Genomic DNA, 14,377 nt, shown 5'->3' with positions numbered 1-14,377 from the left:
CAAGTATAAGAAAGAAGTAATCAGCAAACAATTTCACAAAGATTAAGATGTGACTACTCATCAACAATTAACACTAAGATCGATTAGTTTTAATTGAACAACAATGTATAAATAAAATGACATTTTATTCAACATGGAATGAGCTATATACAATTGACAATTAATCATTTGTAGATAATAATTTACATCTTCAATGAATAACTAAAATAACATTTTATTCAACACGGAGTCAACGATACGCAGTGGCAAATTAATCATCTATAGATAATAGACTGAAACTTTCCTTCAAATGTGGCGGGGCAATTTGAGATTTAGTTGGAACGAGGATGTTAATATTAAGAAATTTTAAGTATCCACTTTGTGGTATACACAACAGAGCTTGCTCAAATGCTGGTGTGAGGACTTTGACCAGCATAAACACAACAAAGCTTTGAAAATTTATGCAATTTAATTTTCGACGTTAACTATCAACATTTTCTGACATATACGTTTGTTTTCTTCAGAAAATGATAATATGCTGACAAAAATTTTAAGCATTATTCATGCAAAAAAGTAAAGCATTTTTTTGTAGACAACTAGTACCTGGGGTGAAAGTAAACTGAAACCTTTGTAGGGCTTATGTAAAAAATTTGATAGTAGAGAAAGATACCACTGTTGAATTCTGGAAAATTTTTGTTTGGCAATATACTAAGTCCAAAAAATACCCTCAACAGCATAAAGCACTGCGTCCACTAAAAGGCCGAAGAACGTAGTCCAGACGTATTTGGACTCTCAATATCACAAATTAACATATATGAACAAATGGCCTACCGCCTTTTCTTGCTTGATTTAGAATTACTAGGTTTGGATGGGGATACCAATAAGTATATAAACCCCACAACGATTGTAAGGACGGACGTAAGTGGTCCATACTTGGCTGCCAGTTTCTGCACAAATAACACGAGATTGGAGATATCAAAAGCAAGCTCGGGCATTGAATAAGAAGACTATTTATTACAGCAATTAAAAATGTCTAAGCATGTCTTATAGAAAGTGGATGAGCTTTACCTTGGCCTGACATGGGTTGGAACCGCGACCATGCAAAAGAGGCAATAAAATAAGTAATATCCTTTCACAGTAAAGCATCATAACAAACACTGCTAAAACTAAAACAAATACAAACCGATCCTTGAAGGAGAGGTTAAATAACCCATTCATACTTCTCTGAAATTATTAATTAGGTCTTCGAAGGAACTTACCCATTCATACTTCTTTTCTGGGGGTCTTTCTGAAAGTATATCCAGAGGTGGAATTGGGGTTGAATAAGCCTCCTGCAAAATCATGAGGTGCTTCATTAATATGATAACGTTCCAAATATAAGAGGATAAAATTGCATTGTAAAAGAGAGTATGAATGTAGAGCGCTACTCGTCAACAAACCTGTAACACTGACTTGGCTGCCACTCGATACTTCACCACTGCAGGTCTACCATAGAAAATCCCTTTGACCTTGGACTCCAGGACAAAGGTGTGGGAAACAGAAGCACCACTGCAAATCTCCCACTGTTAGGTTTTGTATAACACATTTCTCATTTCTAAAATTCAGAAAGGTATTATATGCAAAGTTATTGTTTTACACTTACACATCAAGTTTGTCCCAAGTAAAGGATGTGTTACCACTGACAAGACTGAATGTGTCACTGGGCCAGCTATCATCGATAAGACTCGCATCGTAGGCCGTACTGAAATTAATCAAGCACACTACAAATTAGAGGTTTTGAATCCAAAAACAGCAAAAAATAAGTTAGAAACTTCAAGATTGAGACAAGTATCATCAGAACCAAGCATTAACAAAATCACCTATCCATGAAAGATGGCCTATTTATTCATTCTCTCTAACAGGGAAATACCCTGTTCTTTATTCAAAACCACACTCAGAACATCGAGAAGTTTACAAGCCATTATTAGATTTGTCAGTCTCTTTAGCATAAGAGATTGAAATAAGCAAAGTATTTTGGTAGAAATTTCTACCGAAAGACTTTGCTTAATTCATTATGGATCACAGAAGCTTGAATACAGAAATTACTACCCTATACGGAAGGGCCACTGCTATTAAAGATTGAAATAAATTATGTAATATTAGAATTTTCATTAACACACTATATGAGTTTTGCTATGATGTTCGGGTACATACATTGTTTGATTATTTTACCATATCTTGGTTTGCGCATGCAAGAAAAAAATATTTTTAACATGTAAATAATTGCTGTAAGGTTTTTAATCAATTACGCTCACATGTTTTCTGGATCTTTGATTCTCTAACAAAACTCAAAACCTTTACAAATAACCTTAGCAAGAACCATTACAATCAGAACATGGTCAAAATAGTAATCAAACAAATACAAAACCCACAACAAAAACAAATAACCAAGAATACCAATAACTCCATGATAGTTACTTCTTGGGTGCCTAGTTATAGTTCCTCAGATATGTACTATTGAGTGGGTCCAGCTTAGAAAAAATGTTATTATCACCGCCGTACAATGAGCAGACCAATGCCTAAGGCCATAACCCGAAGGTGGTATACCTTTTGTGGTTTTTTAATTCAGAGGGGCATGAGGCCACCGAGCCCAACTTAATGGCCATGGTGGTTCTACCTAGTGTTTTAAAAACCAGCTGAACCGGCATTGGTAGCTTTGGGTAGGCTAGGTCTCCCAGCTTGTGTTCATATCTGAATTCATTGACAATGAAATTCAGAAAAAAATCACTAACGCAAAAAAATGAATTGCACTCGGTGCCATTTTTCTATATTCACCCTTATATGGCATATACATGAGCAGACTTTGCATAGTTGATCTTTAATGATTTTCATTTACACTGATATACATGAACACATTTTTTTATAGAACTTTTATATTTATGTATTTTTTAGTTAACTGGTTCACAAACAAAGCCATCAGCCGATTCCAATCTGATTCCAATCCAAGTCTGCTTTGACCCTCAAATGATTCCAAATCTGATTCCAACTTTGGAAAAAATTGTTCTACTATGCCACCTGGGAAGAGTGAACCGGCCACTTTTCTGAGATTTGAACTATGGTACATCTTTTTGGTACTTTTCTTGGCATCAAGAGTTACTTATGCATGCTCACATCATAAAGAGTTACTTAGGCATAAGAGTTGTTGGGATGTGATTGCATATAAACATCAATTCTAAGTGTAACGTGACAAATGGAGGATAATGTAGGAATTTTTTATGCGCCCATATAGTTGAGAGCGGTCTCCATTATTTATCTCACGAACTAATAGCGACAAGAGTGGTATTGTTGCACAAATACACAGAACGATTTTGACAGCAAGTTGTCACAGTTGTTGGTCTCTTCCAGTGGTAACAGGATTATTCCAGAATTCGAAATATGTTTGAACATTCTGTTGCCACCTTCAAGCGATGTACATTCAACATACCTCTTTAAGCAGAAAACCCACATGTTGACACGAAACAATTGTTTTTACAGTGCTTTCTATGTTACAGTGGAAGCCAGAATTCTTCTGCGTGACTTCAAGTGGAGTATTAGTAAGGTTAACGATGAATGGTTTGTAAACAAGGAGAAGGTTAGAATGGATGTGGGGTTATTGGAAAAGCCTATTGTGGTGATTAGATCATATGAAAAGGAATTGCTATGTGCAATATGCCTCAATTGCTACCTCCGTAGCAGAATGAAGCCGACTGTTGTGGCCATCACTTTTGTAATGCATGTTGGATAGGCTACGTTCATACCTAAATATATGATGGTTTCAAATGCCTTCCTTTACGATGCCCAGACCCGTCATCTAGCGTTGTTGCGGGTGAAGATATGGTCTTTTCTTAAGTATTTGATGAGGATAGAACAAAGCATACATGGTATCTTTTTAGATCATATGTTGAGGACAATAGAAAGACCAAGTGGTGTTCAGCTACTGGTTGTGAGTACAGTGTGGGCTCCGTTATGGGAAGTGGTCCTTATGATGTTACCTGCAAATGCAAATTGTACAGATTGAGAAGTTTAGCGATAAACAGTGTCAACCTGTTTTTTCACTGAAGTTCGTTACGGAAGCATGGCTACAAATAGTTGAATGTAGATGTGTTTTGAGTTGGACATATGCATACAGTTACAGCTAGGCCAAAATATCCCCATGAGATAGAGGGTTGGATAGCTGAGACTGACAAAAAGCCAGAGCCCACCCCTTTAGATTTTAAAATGCAAGCTCACGAATTGCTTTGTCTGCGTGGAAGCAGATGTTTTGTTTCCTGGACTTGACTGTGAAGGAAATGGTCGGCCAGGTTTTGCAAGCTTGGTGATGGGGCATTGCCTTTATGAATCAGCTTCTCTAAAGACCTTCCATGCTGACAGAAAAGTTGTTGTCAAACTTTTGGGTGATATTCGCGATCATCTTTACAAACCAAACCATACTTGGCTATTTTTTGTCCATGAACATCTAAATACGAGTACTCGTGAAAGTAGCCTCAGCTATTAATTCAAATCCAGTAAGAGATCCCAGGAATCACAAATTATATGGAGGTGAATACATTTGTCCAGAGTGGATGAAACACAGAATGGTGGCTCTGTTAGAAAAGCGAAAAGGATGAGGAAGTTCACTCTGAAGATGTTGAAACGAATTCAGGGCGGGTTCAATAACTAGTCAGTGAAGGTGAATCAGAAGAAACAGGTAACAAAGCACACGATAATCACCCAGCAGAACAAGATGAAGAATTGGATTTAGATGATTGAAGAACAGAAAGAGCCTATGGAGATTGGAGCCGTGCATAAGATTTGTATTTCCGCTTTAGGAGTGAGACTCATTTTCAAGGATTCACCAATTTGGTTCTGATGGGTGGCAATATGACGGTCAACCATTCAATTGAAGGCGCTAGCAGTGTCTCCTCTTTGTATCCCTTTTGTCGATTATAATGTTAGCATCGTGCGTACCAAGATATAAAATGATCTAACATATAGAGGCATTTCTCATCGCATCGTATAAATCACGACCATAGTTTTAAGATTTGGCCGGCTTGGAACCGATTCGGCTGAGTTGGTCCGAGTCAAGGCCTCACCAGGTCGACTCGGCCAGTGAAATGGTTCGGCCGGCTGGGTTGGATGACAGCGGCCTGTGAATTAAGAAACAACAATTTTTTTTACTTTTTTTGCTTTTGGGGGACTCCAAGGTTTTCACGATGATACTTTAATGGTTTTTTGTCCCTAAATAAGTCTCTCGCTTGATCGTGGGAGGTTTGTTTAGGTGGTATCACATATGTAGTAGAGATTCCTTAAGGGATAGCTTCATTCTTCTTCAACACCTTCCAATAGGTTCTTTGCCCCTTTCTTAAAGCAAACCTAACTTTGTGGCCCCAACCTTGGCCCTCCAAAGATGAGCATCGAGCCTTGAGTTGATTCCACGTGATGCTACACCCCTTGATGAGCCTCCAAATGCTAAAACACTAAACTTAAAAGCTTGGACATTGGACTATTTGATGATATGCCCAAATGGACTGAAGATGCCCACTAGCTGGCCTTGACCCTATTTTGGTGGATGATGCCTTCTTCCAAAGCACAAATGAGGATGGTTATCATTAAGATGACTTAGGAGGGCTAGCACATCCCTCTTTGATGCCAATGCTTACCCTTAGGGGTGCCATGTCACTCACATGCTTGAAAAGGGTGACATAGGGTCTCTCCTAGATGACATCATGGTGGAGGATGCACCTTTTGAAGATGTACACATGCACTTTGGGACTTTCTTGGAGTGAGGAGCAACACTCTTGGACCCTTGTATTAGTTCCTTGATGACTTACAATCTATTTTGGAGGATAACGCCATTTCTAGCCTCCTTGGTTATGTGTTTTTTTATCTCTATATCATCATCATGTATGTATTGGACAGTGCACTGGGTGCCATTTTGATATAATGGATATATTCATGAGCCTACTTTGATCATATGTTGTCTTCTTTCTATAATCTAATGCTGTATGTTTGGAAACATGAATGAAAATCTTTAAAATTATGTTTTTTTTTATAAAAAAAAATAAATATTTTATGTATATTTTACAACGACCGAGTCATTGAAATCAAGCCGACCGAGTTGGAGTCGGAGTTGGGGTTTTAAAACATTGATCACGACAACATCGACAATAAAATAATAATGACAAGGAAGATGAAGAGGGGAGTGTTCCGTTGAAGGGAACCAAATGATTCAATCTCTCGACTCTGCTGTTAATCTCATTTCGTGAAACCTTCCTTTTCCCCGACAGTTGCCTGGCGATTTCATTGCTTTCTATCATTCTCCTCCTGCCAGACCACTTATCGAAGATCTATATCAGTGCAAGTTAGAGGAAAATGGAGTATCTCTTGCCAGACCACTTATCGAAGATCTATATCAGTGCAAGTTAGAGGAAAATGGAGTATCTCTTTGGGAGGCTTTGTGATGTACTACAGAAAACATGGGATGTGTGCAAAAATATTGATTATCCTCATGAGCACACAGCGGAAAGCATGAAAGATCTCACTATTACAATGTTCTGGCTAACTGCTCGACCTGAGCTTGAAGGAGGCATTAGCTTTGACGAAGTTGTGATAGAAAAGTTGGGTTGGCAACACAAGGAGTGCATGCGCTATGATACAACTCACAAGTTAGTTATTAACTGAGAGCCAACTTAGGATCACATAAAAGAATTGTTGTTTGCAAATAATCCTGACAGGGCAAGGATGTTGATCTGCGTCCTCCAAAATGGGCCACGACGTTACCTAACAGGCAATCGATATTGGTATGTAGCATTGGGTATTTGATGTGGGCTAGTCTTTGGTCCCAATGGCAGTTCATTTGCAGATCAATGGTCAGGATTTGTCCCGGCATCACCCTCTTCTATTCCCGAAATCGCCGCAAGTGATTCCGTAGGCGATATGTGATTCCCAAACTGTGTGTGGTTTTCCATGGGGCCTGCCTGTGGAGGTTTGCCATTACACCAAAACCCGCAGGTGTTGGTAAACGTTACAAATCAGTAACTAGGATCCCCAGGGTGGAAATTACAGATTCCATAGAGGTGCAGTGATTCTTCCAACACCTCCCCTCAAACGCAACTCGGGGGAATCGAACCTGGGTCTAGGCTCTGATACCATGTGGAGGTTTGCCATTACACCAAAACCCGCAAGTGTTGGTAAACGTTACAAATCAATAACTGGGATCCCCAAGGTGGAAATTACAGATTCCATAGAGGTGCAGTGATTCTTCTAACACTGCCCTGATCTTGTTTTAATTTAAAATCTCAATGTTTTTAATATTTGTATTGTAAATCTAAAGAGGTAGAAGTTATTATGTATATATATATATATATATAGATATATATAGATATAATATTAAGATAATATGTTTATTTATTTCAAAACTTTTCAAATGGAAGAAACATTTTTCTTAATTGTTCTCAGAATCAGTTTTGAAACTAATCTTGACAGTTAGGTTAGGGGGCAAAAATAAAAATCCAAGAAGGTGATTTTGAAGGGGTTCAGAGTACAGTCCTCATGACGAGGTATTGCAATCAGAAAATCTGTGAAGTCTGAATAATGTATTACAGTTTGATTCCAGTTTTGGGAAGTTGCAGCCATTATTTTTTCTCTCATGACTTAGTATTCATCCATGTCTTTTCTTCTTCTAGAAAGTGTAAGATGCAGTTGGTGCTTCAGTTTAATTTTTAATGAATTTACTTAATTGTACTCATGACAATTAATCTTGAAGCCCTTAATGAAGCGCTCCACATCCAGGAACCCCATTCACATTTTCTCAGTCTTGCATTATTCTTTCTGCAGTAGTTTAAATTTAGATTCTTAAGTACCTAATTTGGACTTTGTTTTCTATTCTTCTTCAATCCACTACTCTAGTCCAGTGTTCTACAGTTCTTAGAGTTTCTCTGGCCATTTTGCTTTGGAAGGCTAGGGTTTCAAAACGAGAAGTTTTGGTTACAAGCCTTCATGGTTTGTCCTTCCAGCCACTAATTTCAATTATTTTTATCCAATTTGAAGATGTCTCGGGCACTAGTTCCCCCCACAGCCAAGAACTGTCTCTGAGAGTTACAACAAGGCCCATTCCATCTAACTACCTAGTGGGCCTTATTTAATAATTTACATAGTGGACCTAGTCCACATTACACAAAACAGCCACCATATGCAACCGATCATAATATCTAATGAGCACTTAGGCCTCCATAACATCACTAAGGCAAATCCGACCATATTTAATCTCTTCGTGAAGTGTTTCCCTCAACAAGTGTAACTATGTGTTGGGTACTTGTTATATTCTTTGCATGAATAACCTTGTGATTCACTGCGCAGAGCTTGGATTGGGGTGGGGGTGTTCACAAAGGGCGACCCTACCTCCCTCCACCCCCCCCCCCCTTCCACAATGCTTGGGGGTTTGAGGGGCAAAGCCCCCCAAAGAGAAGAAAGAGAAAGGTGGTTTTTAGCATTTGTTTTGATAGTTTTTTTACACAATTTTTTTTACTTTTAGTGATTTCCTGGCGCATGGTGGTTCAAACGATGGTTTTGTAATTTCAATAAGGAAATTATGAATTGTATTGTAATCCAAGGTTAATGGATTGAGGATTTATGGATGTCATGGGATATATACTAAGTCACATGACACGAAGAAACAAGACACAGAGGACACGTAAATACGAGTATTCGACACGAGACACAGCAACCCTAGAAACAAGACACGAGGGACAAGTTTTATATATATATATATATATTCGACACGAAACATAGCGACCCCAGCAACAAGACACGAGGGACACGTTTTATATATATGTATATATATATATAATACTATACTGAAATATAGTATTAGTTTATTAATTTAATACATCAATGGTGTTAATTGCTCACAGTTCATTGTTCATTCTTGAATCTTCATGTTATTAACTTATTAAACAGATTAAGAACCAAATCAAGGATCTCAACAAGGGCATTCTGCATATGGCACATATGACATCAGACACTAATATTTTCTTTCTCGGCAGTTTTAGCTCTCTTGTTGACTAGTATATGAATCTGACTTACTCAAGTTGCACATCCTGGAAAATGTGGGCAATTGCAAGACAGACTCAACTAGGTAGAGCCCTATATATTTAAGTCAACTCTCTGTAGCCATTGAAATTTGCAATTAAAACAATACAATGGCTATATATGCATGCTTTCTTTATTGGTCAAACTTGGAGATATGCAAGGAATCAAAAAATGTTTTGAAAAATGGGAATTCAATGGCCTAAGTTCTGATATCAGAGTGCCCAATGTACTAATTGATGCCTATATCACAAAAGGAATGATTGAAAAGGCAAGCCGCAGAGTCTTTCTTGAACATGTTTTAGAAAAAGGAGGAAAACCAAATTTCAAAACATGGGAAATGTTTGTGGATGGATATTTAGAGAACAAGCATATGAATTGAGCTATATAGGCCATGAAGAAAGCTATTTCAAAAGTTAAAAATCATGTATGGCAGCGAACACCTGAAAAGGCTCTTGAATACATTGACAAAAATTATATAGGTATGGGCGTATGGAATACAAGAAAATGTTGACCTGGTCCCCACACGCTCAAAAACAAGAAGTTTAAGCCCCAAACCACGAGTTCCAAACCATGAATGCTATTATCCAAGACCCAGGTTGACGTGAAGTTGACAATTGGGAATCACTAAAGGAACTTCTAACACAACACAATAACGACTCCAACGAGCAAACAATGACCAAGTTGCAACACAGCAACGACTCCAACAATCTTTGATGATGAAAAATGACCGAAAAAACCAAAAAAATGAACAATGAGCGGGCTTTATGAGTGACCTTTTGTGGGACACGTGTCCTAAGGGGCAAAAACATTAGGGCACATTTTTGCCACGTCGAAAACGTGTGTCACAATTGGAGGACATGATAAAAAAACGTTTTGGACATGTTTTAGGTCATATTTCGCGTCCGACACGTGAAATATGAGACATGTGACCCTGAGGGATGTGTCCTGTGACTTAGGATATATATATTGTACTGTAACATTGTAAAGATATAATACACTAAAATATTTCTAGTTTTCTTTTATGTTTTTATTAAAGATATGTTAGTTATACAAGATTAAAACCAACATTTTGTATCAAAGTAGTTTGGATTCAAGGGGATGCCTTTGTGGCAAAGGGTTTTGGCTCATGCCTATACAAAACCTTGTTACAATGGGAGATCTATGGCATACATTCTTATAGTGAAAGGAAATGGAAAGCAATTCAAAGATAGAGATTGTGAAATTCAATGAGAAAAGTTTTGAGTTGTGAATCCAATAGATGCACCGACGTGATGTCAACAAAAGACTAAACCAAGTTGGATAGAAAGGAAAAGAATACAAAACAGTTGTGACTTTCAAATTCAATACTACTAAATGTTTCAAGAGAAGCTATAACAAAAGCATTATGGAACAAGTCCATGTTCAACAAATTGATCCCGCGGAAGAAGTTGTATAACCTAAGGATGAAGGATAGAGACTTGGTGATAGAGTATTTGAACACCTTCAATACTATGATAATTCAACTATTTCCTATTGATATTAAGATGTCAAATGAAGACAAGTGTATCAGTTTGTTAGTTCTTTACTAGACTTTTGGGATATGTAGTTGTTGCCACAGTAATGCGACTATTTTTAAATTTTGATGAAATAGTCTCATCCTTTTTATCGAAGAAGATGGGACACAAAAACACAGAAAGTTAGAACACAAAAGCCTTCTCTATAAGAGGACACTCCTAAGGTGGAAATAAAAATAAGTATTAAAGTGGGAAATGTAAATCTAGAGGAATATCTAAACCTCGAAGAAAATTCGAAAAAGTGTGTTAGAGATGTTCCTACAAAAGGAAGGAATCTAATGATGTTCCTACAAAAGCAAACAAACATGCAAATCATGAGACATGTGTACTTCGTTTCTTCAAACACATGCAAATCATGAGGCATGGTTGGCTGACTCATGTGCATCTTTTTAATATAACTCCTCATAGAGAGTGGTTTTATGAGCATAAAAAGTAAGATGGCAATGATATTTATCTAGGAGATGACTCAACAACCAGCATCATGGGATAAGGAAAAGTCAAGTTGAAGCTCATGGATGAAAGGATTAGAACAATTCTCGATATTCTACACATCCCAAGATTGGCCAAAAATTTGATTCTTGTAAGCAAGATGAGTGATGCATGTACAAAAACAATGCTTGAAAAGGAAGGCTACAAGATAGTTCAAGGAGCAATGGTATTGTCAAGGGGAGTTTGGATTGGAGCTCTGTATAAGTTAATGGAAAGCACTATTAGTGATGGGTACAATAGTTCCATTGCTACTAAGAGTGGAGCTGAAGAAGGAAAAACTCCTATAATATCCAAAGAAAAGACTATGTTGTGGCATCAAAAATTGAGGCATATCAACAAGAAGGGCCTTCAAATACTACGTGTAAAGGTATATGCTTAAATGTATGTCTAATTGCTCTCTAGATTTTGATTTATGTAAACAATGCTTATATGGAAAGCAAAATCAGGTTAGAATCTCCTCTAGTGCTACGAGGGCAGAGGGAATATTGCATTCAGTGCATAGTGATGTGTTTGGACCTATGTCAATTCCAACACTGAGAAAATTTGTGTACTATGTCACATTTATAAATGACTGCTCAAGGAATACATGGATTTATTTCCCTGAGAAGAAATCAGAAGTCTTTGACAAATTTAAAGAATTTGAGACTGTTGTCGGGAATCAAACAAAGGAGAAAATTAAAGTACTATGGACAGATAATGGGGGGAAATTCTGGGGGAATGAATCTAAAAGATTCAATAAGAGGTGTAGTATAGCAAGGCAAAAAACTACTACATACACACCTTAGCAAAATCGAGTTGTAGAAAGGATGAATGGAACGTTGATGAAGTAAGCAAGGAGCACTCTTGGTGGTGTCAAGTTGGGACAAGAATTCTAGCTAGAGGAGGTGAATACTACATGTTACCTAGTATATCAATCACCCTCATTAATGTCGGTTGACGAGAATCTACATGAGGTATGGACTGGCAAGAGACCCTTTTAAACATCTCAAGGCATGTAGACATTCCAATGGAAAAAAGGAGTGAGTTGGATAATAAAGCTGAAAAATGTATCTTTATTGGATATAAAGATGGTTTGAAAAGTTATAAGCTTTGGAACCAAAAAGCTAAGAAGGTTGTGTATGGCAGATATATGGTATTTATAAAGAATCAAAGATGATGTTAAACAGGGAGTCCTACCTAGAGAGAAAGAACTAGAGAAAATAAAGTTTGAATTGAAGGGTGTGTTTAACCTATTTGGAGGAGCAATTAGTTGGATGAACAAGAGATAATTTGTAGTGGTACTCTAAATTAAGAAAGTCAAATACATGGCTTCCACTCATTCAGGCAAGGAAGCAATATGGTTATAAAGATTGTGTTCAAGTATTTGGGCTCGTACAACAAGTTGTAAGTATAGATTGTGACAATGAGATTGTAATCTTTGAGGCGAAGAACCCAACTAATGATTCTTAGTACCACTTTGTGAGAGATATAAATAAAGACAAGAAGGTGTTGCTAGTAAAGGACACTTTGAAGAATGTTGTTAATACAATAAAAAAATATGTGAGCACAAAGAAGTTCTTTTGGTGTAGAGAAACAATGGGCATTATTGCCTCAAATTGTTGATCATGTACTTTTGTGAGCCCATGTATGCAAAGAAGACAAGAAGTAGGAGAACATTGGGTATGTGTTATATTCATTGAACAACTAGCCCCACACGTGGCTAATTGCATTGAGTGCAATGCAGGGCTTGAAGGGAGAGTGGTAGCCCCCTCTGCTCGAAGGTCGACTTTCGACACTCAATGATTTTCTTTTAGTGGTTTTGTGGTGCATGGTGATTTAATCCATGGTTTTGTAATTCTAGTTAAGGAACTACAGTTGTATTCTAATCCAAAGTTAATAGATTGAGGGTTTATGGATGCCACAAGATATACATATTGTATTTAACAATGTAAAAATATAATATAATAAAAAAACTATGCTTTCCCAGGTTTAGATTTCCAATGTGAAATTTGTGTTAAATGTGTGTGTGTGACATTCCATCCTTTTTATTTTTATTACGAATATGTTTGCAACAATTAATTGTACAAGATTAAAACCAACACTATGATGTACCTTCCCCAAGCAAGGTCCCATGTACAGGCATTGTCTTCAACACTTAGAATGAAGTTGTCCAAGAAATGTGTTTGTAAGCCCTAATCCCAAGTACTAATGTTGCCCTCTATGTTAAGAAGGAAGTAGTTCAAGAAATGCATCGATAAACCCAAGACCCATGTACGAATGCACATGGATCCCCACTTATGTGCATACAATCAAAGAACAACTAAGTGTTTTGCTCAAGCTACTCATCAAGTTCATATTGATCCAAAAATCCTTCCACTTAGATATTGGAACCATCTTGAATAAAAAGATTATTTGTATAGTTGCAAATTGGTCGTTACAGATCTAGAGGAAGCATTGCCATTAGAGTAGATCCAAACTAAGAATCAATAGTCATAACCTACTCATGACTTCCCTCACTAGGGTTCACATCATAGAGTATGTTCATCAAGGAGAAGCTAAAAGTAATCTTCTCATAATGATAAATGTCCATTTACCATTGCACACAAGAATCCTCGAAACAACACCATGCAAAAATTTCTCTGTAGTAACCTTCTTTAATATCTCTCCCAAGTTCCAACCTTCTGATTGCTTCACATGCGTCCTACATATTTTTACATTGTTGGAACATGTTCTCCATCCTTTAATGATCTTCCTCAACATTTCACAACATTGCCACCCTTCTCTCCAAATCCACAACCACCCTTTTGTGACTATACAAAGCATCTTTATGTTCTAGATTGTCCTAATATCTAGGTGTAAGATTATTTGGATCCATATGAACTTGTTGAGCATCTTGAGTGAGCACTCAATCATTTATCCATTTCATGTGTCATCAATGGGGAACAACTTGCACACCAATACATGGGACTCCAACTTATACTTGGACTGTTTAATTCCTAGGTTGAGAACAATACTAGTACTTGTGACCCAAGCATATGGACACATTTTGTACATGAGACCCTGTCTCATGGGGATACATCATAGGTACAAGTGGTGATGGCAATGCTTCTTTGAATGGTGGGATCTCCCCTAGTGATGTAATGGAGGCCTAAGGGCCCATTAAAGTAATGATAGGATAGAAGCCATTTAATATAATGTGGATTAGGTCCACTATGTAGTTATTAATGAATAATGCCCGCCATGTAGTTATCAACTTAGCATTCAATACATGTAATATCACCTGAGTCATT

General features: G+C 37.3%; 1 protein-coding gene across 1 annotated transcript in view; it reads right to left on the bottom strand.

Annotated features, from left to right (window-relative positions):
* Positions 1–414: 414 nt before the first annotated feature.
* LOC149202831 (translocon-associated protein beta (TRAPB) family protein) overlaps positions 415–14,377 on the bottom strand; it is a 36,274-nt gene continuing 22,311 nt past the window's right edge. Inside the window, exons 2-6 of the mRNA XM_089403270.1 lie at positions 1,622–1,720; positions 1,419–1,527; positions 1,239–1,310; positions 1,048–1,053; positions 415–926 (exon numbers count right to left, since the gene is read on the bottom strand). Of these exons, the coding sequence (XP_089259396.1) occupies positions 807–926; positions 1,048–1,053; positions 1,239–1,310; positions 1,419–1,527; positions 1,622–1,720 (406 nt within the window). The 3' untranslated portion in view covers positions 415–806. The remainder of the gene's footprint in view (positions 927–1,047; positions 1,054–1,238; positions 1,311–1,418; positions 1,528–1,621; positions 1,721–14,377) is intronic.

The sequence above is a fragment of the Pinus tabuliformis genome, chromosome 2_1 (genome assembly GCF_031772625.1).
Source record: "Pinus tabuliformis cultivar Carrire ecotype Pingquan chromosome 2_1, CPIR1, whole genome shotgun sequence".
Taxonomy (NCBI): Eukaryota; Viridiplantae; Streptophyta; class Pinopsida; order Pinales; family Pinaceae; genus Pinus; species Pinus tabuliformis.
Note: the sequence above shows the minus strand (reverse complement) of the source record. Positions and strands in the feature narration are given on the sequence as shown.